The sequence below is a fragment of the Anoplolepis gracilipes genome, chromosome 5 (assembly GCF_047496725.1).
Source record: "Anoplolepis gracilipes chromosome 5, ASM4749672v1, whole genome shotgun sequence".
Taxonomy (NCBI): Eukaryota; Metazoa; Arthropoda; class Insecta; order Hymenoptera; family Formicidae; genus Anoplolepis; species Anoplolepis gracilipes.
The window spans coordinates 14,126,792-14,148,193 of NC_132974.1; the positions used below are offsets into that span (position 1 = coordinate 14,126,792).

Below are 21,402 nucleotides of genomic sequence, written 5' to 3' on the forward strand. Positions count from 1 at the left end.
TCCATACGGCTCTAATAATTTAAAAAATAGCTTTACGTAAAATACACACCGACAAAGCTTGTGGAGCGGCGCATATCGATAATTCTCGTATGAAAGACGTACTTACGTACGCGTAAACACGTCACGTACGCACGCATGCACGCACTTACGTATAGTGATACTCGAGAGCGCGCGCGGCATATATGCACGTATCTGTGTGAGAATGCACACGCATACAGATAGGCATACGGTCTACTTACGCGGACACCTTTTACTATATTGTCATCGTCGTGTTGTCGTCGTCGTCGTCGTCGTCGTCGTCGTAGTCGTCGTCGTCGTAATCGTCGTCGTCGTAGTCGTCGTCGTCGTCGTCCTCGACGTCCTCGTCGATGTCGCCTGTATATATATATGTACAGGGACACGCGTGAATACACAAGCCCGTACGCGCAATATACGAACTGTTCGCGCGGCTTAACGCGATCGGCCACGGCAGTTTCGCGAAAGGAAGAGAAGGGACGGTCGCTGTTATAAATAAAGCGCCGTACCACCTGCTACACACTGATAAACCCGAAAGGCTAGTCATGCGCGAAACAAAGGTTAACTTCGACGGGCACTACCCCTATGCACTACGACACGTTGAGAGAGAAAGAGTACCGTCATCGTATACCGGATGTACCTTTCGATAAGTATTACAGACACGCTTCCGCCCGACGCCATTAATCCGGGTCCAGTCGCCGAGACGATGTAACGCGTCAGATTTATTTATTTACACCTTATATATATATATATATATATATATATATATATATATATATATCAATCGCTTATATACGTAATGATTCTCGTCTGTTAAAATATCCTTATATTTTATTATTATATTATTATTATATATTATTCATAGAAGAAGATTGTCGGAAGGTACCGACACATTTTCTTGCTTTTCGAATCTATCTCGCAATCCAAAGTCTCGAAATACAAATTTATATTTATAATTATTTATTAGAGATTGCTTCGCTTATCACAACGTCGGTAATATTATGTTAGACCTTTTTTTTGGTGTAAATTATTTCTTTCTAAAAACGGATAAAAATTGAGATTTGAGAATCGTTGAAAATGACAGAAACATGATAAAAATGATATAAAAGCAAAGATGAGAAACAGATTTAAAATCTTATATAAATAATGTTATCAAGATAAAAATGCTCCGCTATTGTCGCCATTTAAATCATGTTAAAAAAAAGAATTTTTAACAAACAACTTTTGAGTCTTGAAATCTTTTGATAATCGAATATAATATACAAATAAATAACGAATGCGCAAAGGCTATAGGCTTTTCATGAATAAATTAACTAAATATAATAATTTGCATATCATCTCTGATAAAATATTGCGTATATTTAATCGCCAAGAGATATTTTGATTTTTTCAAAAAAAAAAAAAAAAAGGACTCGTGTTCATTTTTTTAGCCTCATTGTCCTCTATTGTAACATACATTTTCAATCAATTGCAAAATTAAATCTTGTTTCTCGCGCTTACTTGTCCGTCTTATTCTTTATTGTTAGTAACACCTGACTTGACTCAATAAATTATTTCGATATATATCGTCGTTACATTGAAATAAGTATTAACAATTACTCGCATATATTATATAATGCGTGTATCGTTCTTCTATTTGATCGTGTCTCTCTGACCTGTATCTTCCGTTTGCATAAAACTCGACACGGCATTACCAGGCTAGCGCGGCGTGATTTTTCGTGACGCGACCACTCACGGGTTAAAGCATTTTCCGAAGTGCCCATCGCGCCCATCGCGCCCACTCTACCGGTGAATCCATCCGCGCACACGCGTGACGTAATTTTTGCGCGAGAAGTATATATGCGAGAGCGGAACGAGAGACGAAGGCCGATCGCTACGGACCTGGTGATCGATTAACGAGCGACAAAGCGAATGCGGACTTGGTTTTTCGTTTTGCAAACGCGTGACTGGAGGAAAAAAAAAACAACGAGACAGTTCTCGCGCGGTTAAGAAATAAAATTCGAAACGACACACTCGTGGTTCGCGGTTTCGCCTGAACGATGATATTTTCCGCTCCAGCGTACGAGCTTTCGAACGCACGACGATGCGTCTGTCACGCGTGACTGCTTGATTTAGCACGTCTATGCGCGGAAAACATTATAAATCGGGAATTTAATGCAACGCCGCTCGACATTTATGCGCAAATAGAATAAATTTGCGGGGAATCGATGGACACGAGACTCGACGAGAGAAAACACCCACATAAACCACCCTATGTACATTTACAAAATCGAAAAGCTATATTGAAAATGAAAATTTCATGATAAATTCGAGCAGTTTGCCGGATAAGCGTTTTTAAATCATTCTTCTACGTGAATATATTCTCTCTTTTTTTTTTTTTTTTTTTTTTAGATACATTTGCCAAAACGGAATCTCTCAATAGCTCTTTCGATATCTGTATAATCCGGTATTAATTTATACTCGACACTCGACACAAACGCGCGTCGTAATATATATATATATATATATATATATATTTATAAAATGTCTAGCTGCTCGATATTAACGAAGCGTACGGATCGAGTATCCCGCATACCTTTCGTCGACGAGACCCAAGACAGTGGATTGCGTTGAAGCGTTGAAGAGTACAACTAAATGCATCATGGATCTCGTGGTTTGGATGCAGCATGGCACACATAATCATATTGGCATTCTATTAGGGGGCGTCTTCTCCCTGCCGGCTTCCACTTCCTCCCTGCCATCTAACACTCACCCTCCCTCGTTCCATACCAGACCGCCGAGCAACCCTCCGACACACGTCAATCGATAGTACAACGTGATTATAATATCTCGCTCGTACATCAAAATGAGACCGATTGCCCGACGTTTCGGACGCCAATTAACGAATTAGCATATGTGCGAAAGAACAATATTTTGCATTATTCGATTAATAATCGAAGAAGTGACCAAATATTTTAATTGTCTTTTATCTAGAATCTAGATTAAGAGATGACGTGATGATTCGTGACATTTCCACCTCCAACTCTATATAATTTTACAAATTTAGCGTTGAGTTAGAGACTAAATTATTTATTTATTTGACGTCATCTCGATCTCGTGTAAAATGATGAAACAATATCGCATTCGCTGGTCAAAGGTCTATTATACTATATGCAAAGTAGTATCTCTCTTCAACGAGAGATATATGTAATTAAAGTAACGTTAAATTTGTCCATTTACACTCGCGGTAACAAACCTTGTCATATTTAAAAGAGAAAAAAAAATGTGAGTACAAATAGTTGAATAATATGCGTTATACTCGGCCGTTTTCTGATTCTAAAGCGTGAATCAACATTCAAGCGGAATCATTAGGCAACGTGAATGAGAATGTTAACCTACCGGACGTATAGACTATTAACACAGCTTACATGATTTACAGCTAATAGCTAATAACCACGTACTATATAACGACATTGATGTGGTCGCTGCTTGCTATTTTGGTCCTGATTGCCGTTTATGCATTCTCACGGCCGATTCAGAGCTACGATCATCGATAAATAACAGTTATCGCAAGATAATTAAGTATAAGATAGTTGGGCAAGAAGACAATTACGGCTTTACTTTGGAAAACAAACTTGTGTTCTTTGACACGTGTCAATATCAACCTTGGATGAGTCAAAGTCAAGATCCACTTACGTAATTGCGTGATTCTTACTTAATTTACCTCGTCGTCCTATCTCTCGCTCGCGTCTACTATCGCCAAACTATCGAAACATCCTGTACGTGCCTAAACGATAGGATATAACGCGAATTTATACTCGAAATATAATCGGTTCCGGTTCATGAAAATCGCCTTTGATCGCGAGATGTACGAATCGGGCGCGAATGCTTGTGCAAATAATATGCGGTAAACATTCGTCGACAAATGGACTAGGTTTACAAGCTCGTAGACGATAGGAAAGTGAATATTCCGTAAGATACACACATTCTCCATGTTCGCGCCGTACATAATTTAATGCAAATATGTGCAATCAGAGATCAAAAGTCAGAAATATGTAATCCCGCCCGTAATAAACGAACGCGTGGAGATGATTAACGGTCCTAGTTAACGCCATTACATCGATATAAATCATCCTTTCGTTCGCACAATTTCAATTCGCGGTTTTAATGCGTAAGAAAGGAAAATTGCTTTTGTCGAAGAAAATTTTGGCGCACTGGAATCATTTATCCACAATCATGTGTAAAGTTCCACGCCGCAGCTACGTAATAATACTCTAAATTGATAAACCCAAGTGAATAAATTCTTAAAAAATTCAGAGATTCCTTGTGTGTGTGTGTGTGTGTGTGTCGATACAACTCTACCAATTTTGTATTTTGTACATTATTTCAGAGATAAGACAAAGAATTGCATTTTCGAACGTGCAATATTATCTGCCTCAAACATAATTGTCGAACGCATTATGAGTCCGCGTGCGTGCTGCAGAGAGGAGAAAGAGAAAGAGAGAAGAGTAACACAGAGAATATACAAAGGTTAAACGGAGTGTAACACGCGTGAGTGAGAATCGCTCGATAGAGAGTTAAAGAAAAATGAGAGCGAGAGAGAGAGAGAGAGAGAGAGAGAGAGAGAGAAAGAGGGTACGGACGGAGAATAGAGAGCGAATTCATACGATCGACTGTGCGTAAAATTATTCCAAAACTTATTACTCCTGCTGGCTATGACCGTAGCTATGGTAACGAGACGCGGATATGAAAATTAATACGCACTGGGAAAACAGAAAGTTTTCAGAATGTTTTCCCATTACCGCGCGCGGTAGCGCTCGCGATGTTCGTGCCGATTCACCTCTGACTGGCAACTAATTCGTTCGTAGTCGTGTAATTAGCTGTGTTTTTATAACAACGTTCGCATCGTCGATTTTTCTCTTTTCTCAAATGTGTCGATCGTGCACTCTGCTAAAAAAAAAAAAAAAAAATCAAAACTATCACGACACTTTTAAACTCGTGTAACTTGGAATCTCTTCAAGTTACGTTTGTCACTTTTGACATGTATATATATATATATATTTTTTTTTTTTTATTTATTTATCATACGTACTTTTGATAAAAAGGAATCCATTCGGACAAATTATTTATTCATCAGCTAATAATCAGTATCGTCACGCATGTATGGAAGAAAATCATATTTATCGCTGGAATCATTTTCGAATGGGTTTATAACAAACCCGCCTACATGCCAAACACGGAAAATTTAATTCGCCCGAATCGTGAAATGCAATACTTTTTTTTTATCATTGTGTAATAACGTGATTACATACAAATATATTTCAGTGGATACAGAGGATACCGTTGATTAGCAATTTTATTCTCTTAATTGCACCGATGTAAATACTATGGTTTTATATTCCGTTAAAGTGATAGAGAATATTTGACAATTTTAACTTTTGTAAAACAGACCTCGCGCGCGCACACACACATAACTAACAAGCTAACAGTTTGGGAATATCCAAAAAATTGCAAACTCTTTTTTTATTCTTGTTTCTACAAATAAAAATAATATTGTTTTAAATTATACATTTATCTGCGATATAGAACATTTCTTTAATTTCCTCTAATTTTCTATAGATATATATTCCTTAAATAAATAAGAAACTTTTATAAATAAAAATCTATACATACACACACACATATATATATAGAACGAGAGATGAGATGGCTGTTCAACAACGTGATATTTTGCGCAAGTCGGTTGAATATTTAAATGGTAAAAAAATGAAGCAATAAAGAATTTTAGAAAGTTTGTAAGCGCGGACCGCGTTCTCGAAGCCTCGTCATGTACGCATCTCTACTACTCCCTCGAAAATACAAAAATTTGTCGTATAATTTTTAACATAACGTGCCAGCGACACAGTGGCGGCACCGAACAACGAGAACGAACTAAAGTGACATGAATCGATAATCGAACGCTGAGGGTGAAGCACGTAGAAATTATATTATCTTTTTCTTGTCGCGTACCACGTCGAACCTAATAGCCTGACGTCATCGATGGGAATTTATAGTCTCTCATAACAGGAGATTTATTTTTAAAAATTATACATTCTGTACGTACTTTTGAATAATCCAAAGGTTAATATAATTCTTTCTTATTTATAATACATATACATATAGATTTGTATCTCACAATATTAAAGCAACTTTATCGCTTCCACAATACAAGATAAATAATTATAGAAAGATATTAACGCCAAATAATTAATTACATGCATGTGTATAGTGCGCATCTTAATTCACATGTGTAGACTGTAAACTCAAGATTTTAGTGTCGAGTGTTAAATAGATGTCGTGTTTGAAATTTGCATATATTAATATTGCAACGATGATACGCGGCGGCATCTGGCGAAATATATTATAGCGGTCGCACGTGCGAGTCATCATGTTGTTGTTGTCCAAGACGCTGCTGCAAAAATTATCATAACATTTCACAGCTTTTCCCGAAAGGATATTAATGCATGTATATACATACACATTATACAATGCGAAATTGATTATTTTTATCAAACAAATAATCGTATATAATATGTGTAAAAAAGGTAATTGCTCGAGCATTCTTTCGTTTTCTTCTAAATAATAACTTTATTTCATATACCTATGGTTCTATCTAATATATTTACCTGCTTGATATATTTGCAACGCTGATAAAATATATTTATTAATTTTTTTTTATTTATTTAAAATATTACCGCAATGGATATCAATTTGATCATTTTAATAAAGATTCGACAGAATTTCCATTCGGAAACAATCAAGTTACGTTGATTACGCAATTCCGAGTAAAGGGCAATGTCTCGCATTGCCGATGTCTATCTAACCGCCTACCCTACATACTTACTTACCCCATATATACGTTCCGTTCTGTCCCGACGTGTGTAAAGTGACGCGTCTACAGGAGCTAGAGCTGTGAAACAAATGGTGTACTTCCATCTAGCGCGAGAAAAGATATTTAGCATGCACGGCAAGCGACTGCTGCTCATAAAGGATAGGAAGGAATCCACAATGAACCGATAAGCGAATAATCTCGCGAGAAAAAGGGAAGAATATGAAGGGGTAATGGAGCAGGGAGGGAAACTGCCAAGATGGAGCGAAGGCGGAACGAAAGCGTATTAAACTCCGGGGGCGATCTCGTCTCTCGAAATTTTTCAAAAATTAATGTCAAAAGAGAGAGAGAGAGAGAGAGAGAGAGAGAGAGAGAGAGAGAGAGAAAAGTACTTGCGGATATACGTTTTTATTATTTAATTATCGTGTTAATACATAACATACTACAATATTATTGTAAATGTCTTTCACAAAGATACGCGCGAGTATGTATTAAAATATGCAATTAAGTAACGCCAAAATAAATAAATAAATATTAAGTCGTCGTTTATTTTCTCGCGGACTAAAAGCTGACAATAGACTTTTCATCTACGCCGATAAGTGAGTAGTTGAAACTACCTACTCGAACATCAAACAGGCTTTCTCCACTGTCGCTTCCGACATCCTATTCGCCTTTTCATCCTTTCGATTTATTATTCCAACGTCTCTTCTTCTTTGTACACGAGGCAATTATATTTGTCCCTTCGTATATCGGCGGCGACGCGGAGAAACATCGCGAGAGCTTGTTTTATCTGAGCGGAAAATACTTTGGACTAACAGGAGAGGATTTTCAATTCAACGCTCGTGTGTCACTTGCGTAAAAAAAAAAAAAAAAAAAAAAGAAAAAAAAAGAAAACACGCCATCCGCGAAAGGAAGAGAAAGTCAACCAAACGGAATAACCTGCCATTACAAAATCCTAAGAAGAGTAGCGAATCTGTCTGCCAAGATCAATCGTACTTGACTTCTTCTTTTCACCAGCTTTCCTCACCGAAAAGATAAAATCAGCGTCAGCCTATTGTTCCGTTTTAGCCGCGCGGCATATCGGATGCCGGATATTTCATCGACACTTTCCACTGCAGGATCAGCGATATCGATAGGTGGCAATCGATATTGATAAAGGAACACGATTACTATCTAAAGTCTAAAGTAATAAAAATTATAGGGAAAGCAATGACGTATAGAATTGTTATCGTTTAAACGTAATTCATCGATATATTCGTTGAAAAAAAAAAAAAGTAACACATGCGTACTTGCAACGAATAAATGCAGCTCTCCACCACTATATACGGCGAAATATGATAAAAACGTATACATACGCTAATTCTATTTAGTCTATAATCTAATTAACAATGAATTATACAACTAATGAGGAATATCGTGGCTGTATTAAAAATTCCATCGTGTTCCGGGAACTGACGCTATTTCAGACGCACAATGAGTACTTTATAATTGGGACATAGCGTAACATTGAACCTCATATAATAACGCCGGGAGGAAAGCCGGCGAATAGGAGTTATGCTTGTCAGAGAAGTACTTCAGGTACGTTATCTTCATTAAAACGTTGCGGGGATTCGGCGTGAAATTCATACGCGTAAAAAGTATATAGTCATAATTCGCTGCGTATAAAACTCAATCTCTCGTATATATTCAATGTTCCATTCGCTTTATTAAACGACCGGTGTACGAGCCGTAAAACGGTATATGCTGAGAAAATAATGAATCGAGTGTATAAATCCTATACCAGCACACATTTGTACGCTGGCCAGTGCTTATGGGAATAAAAAAAAAAAAAAAAAAAAAAAAAAAAAAAAAAAAAGCTTAATTCAATATAGCCAACATTGTGTTTTGTACAAAACAATCTCTCTGTAATTATCGACAATTTTTCGGCGAAAAGTTGACGATTATCAAACGTAGGGCGAAATCAATGTTCTCGTTGAAAGCAAGAGACCACCATCTCGGATCTAAGGTCAATTGACAGTTGCTCAATGCTATCGTCGAGTTTATTACGAATGGAGACGACTCTCTTGGGATTTTTGCCGCAAAAATTCGTTTTAATCGATCATGATTTTTTTTTTTTTAATTAATCCAATTTGATTTTTAATTGAAAATTTACAATATAACGTGATGGATATAAGCACAGCTGTTTTCTCGTTGTCAACTTACGAAAAATGGGGAATCTTTTATTATTAGGAGCGCTACAGCATAGAGAATTCAACAAATTGTTTTTTCTCGACACGTGGATATAATATAATATGTACTCGAGAATGACAAGAGCGTTATATTTTCACGGACGTGTGTGCAAAAAAATAAAGCATGGGATACATTTTAATGACTTACGTATATTTGCCCATTTGCGCGATTGTTGTCACAAACATTCGCAATAATTGGGTATTATTGATGTCTCCCTGCCCCCCCCCCCTTTCTCTCTCTCTCTCTCTCTCTCTCTCTCGCCTTCTCCAGATGCAGCGTTCGAAGCAAATTACGAAAGTATCAATACGGTTCTCGGTACTAAAAACAGATCCTATGTGAAATTAGACATTCAGCCGATTTGATTAGATTGGGAATGGATTAATTCGATCAAGCGCAACCGGGACGCACGAAGTTGGTAACCTCTGGCGGAAATCAAGGGCGGACCCTTTGGCATAGGCGTAGAATATCTGGAATCATATTGTTGCACACTCGCACATATTACACCTGCGGCGCTCTCCGCTCCCACGTGCAAGATAAACTAACTGGTTTGAAAAATAAAAATCAAATATTTTTTAGTAATTTCATAACACGAGTGGTAGTTTGACGCGGATTCGATATATATTTCGATTAGACGGTAAAGCAATATCACGTAATTATTATCTTTACGTTATAATCATTCGTCGAGCTTTCCTTTTGTAATTATAAAAAAAAAGTCTAATAAAAATGTAGAATTAATTAGTTTGCTCTTCATTTAATAATCATATATCGCATCTAACAACAAATGTTTGTACCATATTATTAAACGGACAAATCCGCGACTATCTAATAATGTATAGAAGAATACTGGCACTCGTCGTATGCACCATACGTGGTGTACATGTACCTGAGAAGACTTGGGAAGCCATTAGCTAATTAATGAGATCTCCTCCGGCGATGCTCGGCTTAAAGTCGGGAAAACTCGTACCTAATGCCCCTCGAAACTATGCAGCATTTCGAGCGAACAAAAAAGACACGTACGGAACAAAAGCACCTTTTGCCAGGTAGATATGCTTTTAAATGAAATGAAGATATGACCCTGTTCGAAAAAACACTTGTGACAACCGTTTTTACTCGGAAAGAAAAAAAACGAGTTTTAAAGTATTATACTTGAATCAATCAAAATCTCACAAATTAATTTTTTTCGAGGGAGATTATACATACGAACTCGTAAAGAATTAGATGGATCGCGATTAATTCCAATTCAAGCTGAAACCTATCGATGACGTTAGCTCTAAATTAGGACAAATGATATAAAACAAAACAGTGAAAGAGAGAAAAATATCTTTTTATAATATTGTCTCATTTTCTTTTTATTCATTATGGAATTGAAAAAAAACTCTTGATACAGTAACCATTTTAAATATTAGACATCTTATATAAATACATCTTACAAATCTTATACTTTTTATTGCGTTTCAAATTTTGCATTAATCTAATTAAATCTCATTAGCTCATATTAAAAAAAAAATATATATATATATATATATATATGTATAATTTGAGTAAATGTGAATATGTATGAAAATTTTCACGCAATTTTTTCTTTCTTTCCCTCTCTTTCTGTTTTGAAATAATCCAAACATTTGAACACAATCGCGGTTATTTCGTGCACTTGTTTACGAGATTCGATGCACGCAAAGAAAGCAGATTCAGAACGATGCACTAGTTGTAAGCATCGAAATGACACAATACGCCCCGACTTTCTTGATCAACAAAGAGTCTGACAATAAGATTTACCACAGAAACTAATCCATTGTCCATGTTCATTCCCGATGCTCAGCTCTCTGATCGAAGAGGCTCGAGTTTAAGGTAATATCAACATTTTTCAAGTACGATGCAATTTTGCTATAAATTAATTTTTGTCACTCATTTAGCTCTTTTATACTATACTTAATCTTTTTTATATTATAATTCTCTCGCATTTTTAACATAGGCAACAATTTTGCAACTTTAAGATATATCGATTGCGATATATTTGATTTGTGCAATTGATTTTTAAAAATCTACATTTAAGTGAAAGAACTATCGTTATTTCTAAATCTCTTGATAAAATAAAAAAAAATAATCTCTGTTCTAATTTAATAAAATTAAAAAAATATAGCTAGCTTTAAATAAATCGCAATAACTTTGCGTTTTTTCTTCTTTTTTTTTTTTTTTGCATTTTCGCGATAGTGAATTTTTTTCATTATAGAGCTCAAATTCATAGTTTTCACCGCGCTTGCAAGAATTAAGTTTGTAATTGCGGTAAGAAGGCGATTTAATTTCAGGTACGCCGCAGAATTCGAAGAGCGGCCTGGTATTAAGATGGCTTGTTTTAGCGCGTAACGGGGATAAAACTAAAACGAGCGAGTCAACAAGGTACTAGCGTACAGAAGACAAGCCGCGACGCCACGTGCTTGGCGGTCCTGCAAACGACAGACCATTGTTTCGCGAATAAGCCGTTTTTATTAAAGCGGATGATTATTTCGACGTCGAGCATCGTCGGTGGATAGGACGAAAATCGATCGATGCTTCGGCCACTGTCGTCGCCACCATCTCGGCCCTCGGCCTGTCTTTGCGTTTTACGCCTGATTAAGCGGCAAAGTGATACATTTGCAGAATTAAAAAATATTTGGCTCTCATTAATCATCTTGACAAGAGATATTCAAATTCTGTGAGAAAATCTATTTTTTAAAGAAAAGCAGATTTTTATTGTCTATATATGTATTATTAAAACCTTATTAATTTTCTCTTTCGAAAATAATACCCACAAGTCTGTGAAATCGTAAGTAACGTATCCGTTCTCCTTATACTTTTGTAAAAAATATATACTATTAGAAATATATGAGTTTTTTTGTAAATTCAAAATGAAATTTTGCAATTAGAGCTGTGAAAAAGCGTAAACGATACAACACTTTTCTCGACGCCTTACTTTTAAAGAGGAATTGCAGAGAGGACCGACCAATTCTTCTTCACGGTCCGAATCAGAATGCAAAAAAGAAAAGGAAGAAGAAAAAGAGAAAGAAAGAACGAACGGGGCGGTCTTATATGGTTCATGAAAAAAATGCGTTTCTACGCGACCACTGCCGGCATGATTCCGATGGAAATCTAGTAAGCGCGAGTGAGAAGGAAGCAGGATTAGTCCTGAAGAAACAAAATGACAAGAGAGAATGAGACGGAAGAGGTAAAAAATAAGATGCGAATAAAGAGAGAGAGAGAGAGAGAGAGAGAGAGAGAGAGAGAGAGAGAGAGAGAGAGAGAGGAGAGAGAGAAAAGAGAGGGAGAGAGAAAGAGAGAAGACGGAAACACGGGGAGATACGTGTAGGTTCATCCATGTAGGGACAGAAGGCAGCCCTGCGGGCAGGCAATCAAATAAAGTAGTCCGAGGTTGCTTTGCCGGATGCAAATTCAGCCCCCGTGGGCTTTCTGTTTCCATCCTCCCTCCCGCTGTCGCTCTGCAACTGCGAGTCGGAATCTCAGCGCGAGTTTCCGGGACACACGGAAGTAGCCCTGTAACTGCTCACCGATACAAATCCTATACTATACTCCCCTGCCGTTTCTTTCTTTTCTTCCCTTCGTTTCTCCCGTCGAATTGTTTATTCTAACCTTTTTCAGCTTGAACACGAAGAATCGGTACCGCACACACAATTCGCGCGCGTTCAGTTCAATCGAATTCTTTAATGGCATTCAATGGGGGGTGTTTGTAGTCATTTGAAAGAACTAGAAAAATATAACTTGCATTTGCTTACATTTTGATCAACCGCTTATTGTGATTATTCAATCGTTTCATGTTCGCAAAAAAAAAAAGAAAAAAAAAAAAAAAAATGAAGAGAATCGATCAAATATTTTTGTGATTATACGGAAAGACCAGATCATTGACTATATACGTATATCGATTGCGAGTCGCTGTATTTACAAAAAAAAAAAAAAAAAAAAAAAAAAATCAGACACTGTATTCAATTCTACATACAATTTTTATAAACAAAATGATGACAAGCTAAACAGTCAAGTTAATTTTTATCGCACATTTTTCAGAGAGATGAAAAAGTTCATTTTCTTTATAATGTATATAAAAGTTTAACGCGAAATCCCGATAAAGCGCAAAAAAGATGGACACTCTGTAATAATAAGTTTTAAGGAAAATCTCACACACACACACGCAGGCGATTAAAGATTATATATCATTAAAATATGAAGCTTTTCGAATGGTACGTGACGTACGTATATTCGCCAGGATGATTCCAAGGGAACCGAGGGTGAGGGTTCGAGCGAGCGAATCGGATCGCGCTGCGCGACTCACTCCTAATTATGTCTTAATGAAAATAAATTGCTACATTTGTAGGAGTGTCGTGTCTCTTTGGGCATTTCCACGAATCGCCCACGCAGTTCGTCTTCTTCCTCCACCCCCCCCCCTCCCTTCCTTCCTTCCTTCCTTCCTTCGCTCTATCGCGTTATCTTCGTGCCCTACGCCACCTGTTTGATTCTCTCAAAGGGATACCAGTGTCTATTTGTCTATTTCGGTTTATCCCGTTCTCTCCTCTTTCCCCCCTCCCCTCTCTTCCTCTCTCCCCCCCTCTCTCTCTCTCTCTCTCTCTCTCTCCCTTTTCCGCCGATTCCACTCCGTACGACTTGGATTTGGAGTCCAACAGCCTTCTCCTCCCGTCTTCCTCTCCGCGTGTCCTTACGCTCCAAGTTGAACGATCAATTTCAATTTCGTGAAAATCTCTTTTAAATCTCGAATTCGCCGCGCCGTTCGAAGAAACCAGTACATACCCCGAATGACAATCGCGAATCGATAATAAATCGAGACAACACAGTAGACATGTATGTATAAGAGACCTTTGCATTTATTTATAATCTAATAATAATAGCAGCGATAGAATAGCGGTAGTAAGGATAGCAGTAACAATATTATTCGATGGTATGTACAACTATATAAAAGAAGTTTACTTATATAAATAGTGAAAAGAGAAAGGATATATTTTACAGAAATAAAATACGATCGTTTAGAAATGTAATTTCGCTGGATAGGGAGGAGGTGGTGGTGGTGGCAACAAAACGGCAATGACACATTCAACACTGCGATTCTTAAATAATCGTCTCTCTTTTCTTTTCCGTACCTATCCTATATAATACCAAGCACATGCGTTTTCGTACAATTTCTGTCCGCGAGACAGAATTTGATTGCGCTACTTTTTCCTTCCATCACTGTTATTAATACGCGTCGAAATCTCGCCACAATTCTTAACTTAATTCCTAACTATATGTATATTTTACAGTACGCTGGTACGGTATGCCAAGTGTAGGGGCAAGTTACTTGTATACATCCGGTATCGCGAGAAATGTTTCTCACGCTGTCATATATACTTGTTACAAAGTTCAATCGTCAAACTTTACACGCACATCACGCGTAACGAAGAAACAAGACGTTCTTTTTTCACTTGCCACTGGATATCACTGGACACCAGACTCGGGAACGGTACATATTATACAGTAAGCTTACAATTACGACGATTATCGTTAACTCTAATAAGTAACAACGCGTCGTCGAGATGATGAACGCGATATCGGCGATTCCGTTCAGAAATGGTTTCTTCATTCAAAAATATCTTCCACTCTTCTCCCATTATTCTCTCATTCTATTAATGTTCTAGTAGCTGACAACTTGTTGCTGATTAAACTCGCGTAAAACTGATCGCGGATTAATTAGAAAACAACGAGTCGAAGGCATGTCATCCGTGGAATAAACGAGAGAAACACATTCGGACAGACATTGCAAATCTCATAAAATATATACTATGGATAAAAGAAAACTAGTAGAGGGAAAGCGCATTATGATAACGTAGGTGCGCTATATATTGATTATATTCGTTCGAGTAACCCGCCATGTTCTTACAGGTAACGTTGTTCGAATGACTCGCTATTGAACGCGTGATTGGTCGCGTACGATTTTTACACACCAAGAAAATTCTTACACAGACAAGCTCTGTCGCGCGCTTGGCGATATAGTATCCCGTAAATTTCAAAGTGTTCAACCAAGTCAAAATTCAATCGCGTATCCAACACATTAATGCTCGAGCCATTGCCCGACTGAGCGAACGCACAATCGAACGTCGTAAAGAAATTAAAAAGCTAATAGAAATGCTGCAATCGATCGCCTTGAATGAGTCTCCTTTACGTATACAATCATACCAATGATCTAATATTACCGATATACAATAATTAATTAAATCACCTTTTAGATGCAAAAATCTATTCGCGAGAAAATTCGATATCCGTATCCGATCGGGAGGCGGAGTCAAAAAAGATTCCGGTGAAAGAAAGTTCCGGTTAGGTGAAGGCACTCTGACTTGTTTCGCTCAAAAAAACTGCAGTCTTACCGGTCAGTCTCGCCGACTGACGTTTCCATATAATATTTTCAAGAGACGAAGAGCGCAGAGACAAGAATGCGAATAAGAGTTCGATGCTTCTTGCGACTATATCTTGTGATGTAAAAAGAATTAAATTTTTGCCGCGTATCAATGAAATTTCAATCTCGATGTAAATCTCAAATGTAATCTTTTATGCAATGCCTTGTAATTTTCGAGTGACCTTGGTATAAGCTTCCGCGCGGTTCGATAAAAAGTAATGATTAGAGGCAATCTTTGCTTTGGCTACATTATCTTTACGATTCGAATGTAAAAATTTCAAGTCTATCGAAGGCATGAAATAGAAGCTAAAAGTAGGATAATTAAAAAAATTAAAGTCTAATAATTTGGGAAAAAAAAAAAATATATATATATATATATATATATATATATATATATGTGAAATTATACCTATTTTATATATATTGAAAAAGAAATATTATATTTACAAAATAGACAAGAGAGCGAAAGAATGTTGAGATTATTTGCGAGTTTGCGCTTCAATCGACAAGTATTATAACATATACGTGTTGCATCTTATTAACGCATCTTTGTACAGATAACTAATGTAATAAAACTTCTTGCATCGTGTAATGGTGATTGCCAAATGTGAAATATATTACATTGAAAAGAATTATACATTGTACATTGGCATTAAAAGTATAAATAATAAACGACTCGCGATTTGTACAGATTGGAAAATGCGATAGATTACAACATTATGTCTTATCATTTCTGAAATTACATTCGTAACAGCTAACTCTTGCTATCATATTATATATTTAACAAATCTAACATTGAATTGCCGAGTGCGTTAAATCCCCGATAATATCCCCGATAATATTTTACTCCCGTTGAAAATTTATTTAACCTATAACTATGCGTCGCGCTATATTAAATCTTTGCCTCTCTTCGTCCATTGGTTCTGGCTTCGAGAAAAGCGCGATGCCCATTCGTACTAAAAAAAAAAAAAAAAAAAAAAAAAAAAGAAAAAAAAAGAAAAAAGAACGTCCCTTAAGCTTATCCGAAGCCTCGAAATCAAACCTTCGTACATAAAGATCATATGCATGACTTTACAGGGTTAACTTTCGTGATAGGATAACCGCATCGATCTCCTTGTAGAAGAAAGTCCGCAATTGTGTGGAAATGACGTTCTCTTCGCTCCGATTCGCTGCCGTACATCTGTCAAAGTCTAATGTTCCCTCTTCTCCTCGGTGGACGTGGCTTCTTTACGTACAGCCTCGGCAGACTCGATGACCTCGAAGCCTTCGGAGGACGAAATATCGGCGGACGAACTCGTAGCTCCAGCGGCTAGAGAAACCGTGTTCGTCTTCGCGACGGAAGATACCGTCGCGTCCTCCGACACTGCGGTTCAACGTAAAATTGTTCCTTATTACGGGGACATGTCGCGGAAAAAAAAAGAAACAAAAAAAAAAAGGCAAAATTAAAAATAAAATACTATAAAATATGCATGTATATCATACACTACTCTTTAACGCGATTTGGAAAACAAATATCCGTAATAAAAGTCAAACTGTCGATGCGCGCCGGTGTAACTCTGTAAGTCAAACCGCAGCTGTAAACAAACTGGTTTGCGATGGGATGGATCGATCGCTCGCTCGCTCGCTCGCTCGCTCGCGAACGCGCTCGCGTTAAAACGATTATCGATTATCCACGAGTGCGAGAAACGAGAGATGAAATTAAAAGCCCAGAAAAATAATCAGTGCTAGTTGGATCGTTCGAATTGAAACACGATAGCGCGGTATCGCGTGGCAAACTGCGTAGGCGCTCCAAAAGCGACGAGTGTCAGTGACACAGGATCTACAAAGTGCTCATTCAAAACTCTAAACCGGCGAAACGCCGCGCGCTTCGCTTCGCGAGTCAACACGGACGAAACGTGTAATCACGGAATTACTGACGATTACAACGTTACAACGATTTCATTTCAAAATTATCCAAATACATTTCTCTCGGGATCGCCGCCATCGCTTCTCGCTATCGATCTGTCGCGTTCGAGGGTAAAACTCTCATTATTTCTAATAACGTGTATGCGCGTTGCCCTAATGTGTTTCAGAAAATTAAGCGCAAATAAGCGTCGTGGAGAAAGGAGAAAAATTTTTCCACCATTACGCAAAAGTTTGAATTAGATGTATGCATATACGCCGCGTATGCACCCCGCGTAATAATTAAATGTATCATTTCAATTTGTTCCTCTATACATGCATTTATACAGAAAAAAGTACGAATATCGAAGTTCGATCAAATATACGATATCCAATAGTACGTTTAACTCTTTAACACTATATAGGATAAAATTTCACTTATACTTATCCGCAATCCCCTCGCATATAAACCTTTATAAAAAAATATATAGCACATAATTACGTTTAAAAGTACGAGTGCCAAATTATTAATTAAAATTAAAATTAAAATTAAAATAAATTACTTTGCCTAGAACGGAAGAAAATTTGATATAATTAGGAAATTAAATTAAAAATAATTGCTATATGATATTGATCGATTATCCAAACACCGCACGTTTGTTTGCGAGAAAATCACGAAAATACGGTCGCTTTTATCGTGACTTGCAGCCGGTGATTTAGCAAATCACCTATAAATACAGCGTAGAGATACACAAGTCACGACATACCTTGAACAGAATCGTCTCGACGATCAGCTGTTGCCGTCGCCGCGGATGTTTGCTCGCTATCGGCGCTCGCGTGTCCTTCTTCCTGACCGTTAGATTCCGGATCGAGTTGGGACAGCTCGGCGATATAATTGTGCTGCGTTTGCTCCGTCGTAGGCGTCGACGTGCCGTTTGGACTCGAAGGCGAAGGCGTCGGCGTCGTCGTCGTCGTCGACGACGCCGACGACAACGTCGACGTCGACGACCACGGACGACCCGGGGTGGTCGGGGTCGTGCTGGGCGTCGCTGGCTGCGCCTGCTGAGGCTGGGCGTGATTGCGAAACAAAAGTTGCTGCAGCTGCGCTTGCTGGAGGATCACCGGTAGCTCGTAGTGGTGAAAAAAGTACAGCATCGAGTGCTGAAACAAAAAAAAAAAAATATATATATATATATATATATATATATATATATATTTCTAAATAATTCGTAAAAATCTAAATTAGGGAATAGATCTATATTATATGTCACGCTTACAGTAATGACATTATAACGAGGATGGGTAGAATGAGCGATAAAAGTAAAACGAGACACATCTACGTATAACTACACTCTATTCGTATTGTTTCAAATTTGACGTCAATATTAACGTCATATTATTATCGATCTGCAATGTGACGTTGATGCAATATTCACGCAGAGCGGCTTCTTCAAACATTACAATAGTCTGCTAATCGCAAATTCAAATGTCAATATAGGGGAATGTTGGTAGTTTGTTAATAGTTTGAGAATGCAGTTTGATTTTATACTCGTATCATTTTAGAAATTAATCTCTCTCCCTGATATCATACACATCGAATCGATATATCTAATGTATATACATACATTACAAGTTGAAATTGTACCAGGAAAAGTTCATCGTTTCTCGGCCGTCTCTTTTCCCCGTCTTGCACCATTCAAGAAAGCAGAAACAAGAATTCAGTTACCTGACGAGATCTATACATATCTCGTGGCACACGTGGCTCTTCCCCGCACGCACTCTTCTCCCCCCCCCCCCTCCTCTCCCTTCTATTCCGCACGTGTGACCCGTGTGTGCGGCGTGCGGTGTGCGGTCCGCTCGCGCCTAGCAAATTTAAATGGAAATTCGGCAAATTCGTTCTATATCAGAACGCTCTCTCTTTCTCCGCAATCGCTTCACCCGAATCTGACCCTCCGCCGCGCCGATCCACGCAGATCGCAATAACGCGGGCTCCGCTTTACTCGCCGCGAAACTAAATTCCCCCCGTCAGTTACATACTTATATTATTAGGCGCGCGCGCGCGCTTCCCTCGATCGAATCAACGCGAGGAGCAGAGTTAAAAGAATGATTTATAGAGACGTAAGATAAATTGCGCGCGCGCCAATGAGAATTGTCTTCGCCTCGTTTCGCTTCTGATGCTCTATTTAAAATAGAAAAATGACGCGCGCGGGGGAGGAAGCAGCGGAGGTGGCGAGCGGAACGGATGAGCGAGAGGAAGAATCTTGGATATGGAAAATAGATATCTCGAGCCCCTGCCCCACTCGTTTCCCCTCCTCCCTCGGGCACCTGTCGACGACGCGAAGGAAATGGTATTCCCGGCGATTCGCCGGCGCCGGCGAGAGCGAAACGATTCCGCGCCGTTTGAGAAAAAGAAGACCGGTGGAAAGATTCGTGATGAGCGGGAGTAGTGGATCCCCCAAGGTAAATGGGGAAGAATAGCGAAGGGGAAGGCACGATTGCGGAAACAGGGAGCAAAGAGAGAGAGAGAGAGAAGGCAGGAGGGGGGGGGGGCTATAACTATATCGAGATATATCGAGTTTTCGTTTGGCCGATAATCGACGCCAATGACACCGATATCGAATCGGCGATATAATTACGCCGCGGGGCTAATCGGCTAAAATCTGACCTACAGGGGAGCTTTGCCGTCCGGGAATCGAAATGCCGACGATTCTCGGCCGACGTGCCCCGAAGCCTTTCGAATTTTGCCGCCACGCGATATTCGTAAACTCATTGCCAGGAAATAATTGTCGCTCGTTAAACGATCGATCATGTTAACGAAGCTGTAACCCGGTTTGTCAGAGGCAAGAACTGTCATCACTGTGACGTGATGGGTTAAACCAGTTTATTTACAAAGCGTATATTCGATCACGTTTTCAAATGTGTCGACATATATCGTTTCCTTTACGCGCTTGTGGAGAAAAAAAATTACTTTACCATATATGTGTATATATATATATATATATATATATATGATCACTTATTACAATATATGTATATATCAAATTTTAAAGTACAATTTCCAAAAAATTTTCCGAAATGTCCATGACTTGTGTTTTCAGAGAGTTTGATTGCATTATCTATATAAAAAGAAAAAAAAAAAAAAAAAAAAAAAAAAAAAGAGTAATTTATATAGCATGGTAAAAAATTAATTAAACGCAATTTTTGTCAAACCCTTTACTTATAATCTACTGAAATTTATAATAATTTTATCAAAGATACCTATTCGAATATCGTATATATATCGCGTTTTGTTAAATGTTCGTTAAATTAGACTGCAATATCAAGAATGGTCGACAATCACTATAAATGTGTGTCCGACAATCGAACAATGAATACAACATAATAATATAATCTTTTTCCCAAGCGCGTAATGACGTAGCATCGTGATGCATTTACACCTTTTATCGAGTGAATTAACCACTCCATTAAACTTTAATGGTATTCAGTTTTTACGCGTGAAATATACACAATACATATCGAATGTAGTTATTAACGTAGCGGCTATCTTTTGTAACGCCATTATAATAATACCTGTTAATACGGCCATCGCGATCATCTAATTATAAGTTATTGCGTTATCAAAGTACGCCCTCCAATCAGATTATCCACCGTATTATTGGCATAATGGTAAATTTGTTTCTGAAATTCCGGCGGCTTATAGCAAATGTTCTATTACGATTTATCACGTTCATGATAGACGATACTACTTAAATGCAGAGATGGATATACAATCGTGTGATAATTCTTTTCAAACAGATACAAAATGCAGAGAGAGAGAGAGAGAGAGAGAGAGAAACAAAAAAGTTTACGCATCACAATATGCAATATGATACAACAATTATAAACGAAAAAAACAAAAATAAATATGGTAATGTGATAAAAATTAAACATTTATAGGATGTTTTCTCAAATCTAGTAAAAAATACCTTGGAGATTCTTTGATCTTTCAGATTTTTCGTTTCAA

The 21,402-nt window shown here is 37.9% G+C and overlaps 1 protein-coding gene across 5 annotated transcripts in view; it reads right to left on the reverse strand.

Annotated features, from left to right (window-relative positions):
• Nucleotides 1–13,931: 13,931 nt before the first annotated feature.
• The window catches only part of LOC140666391 (membralin), a 58,809-nt gene continuing 51,338 nt past the window's right edge, over nucleotides 13,932–21,402 (reverse strand). For 3 of the 5 annotated variants that reach the window (XM_072893535.1, XM_072893534.1, XM_072893533.1), the window contains exons 12-13: nucleotides 18,167–18,560; nucleotides 16,483–16,881 (exon numbers count right to left, since the gene is read on the reverse strand). In XM_072893535.1, coding sequence (XP_072749636.1) covers nucleotides 16,709–16,881; nucleotides 18,167–18,560 — 567 coding nt within the window. In that variant the 3' untranslated portion in view covers nucleotides 16,483–16,708. The other 2 variants (XM_072893536.1, XM_072893537.1) reach the window with 2 other exon arrangements.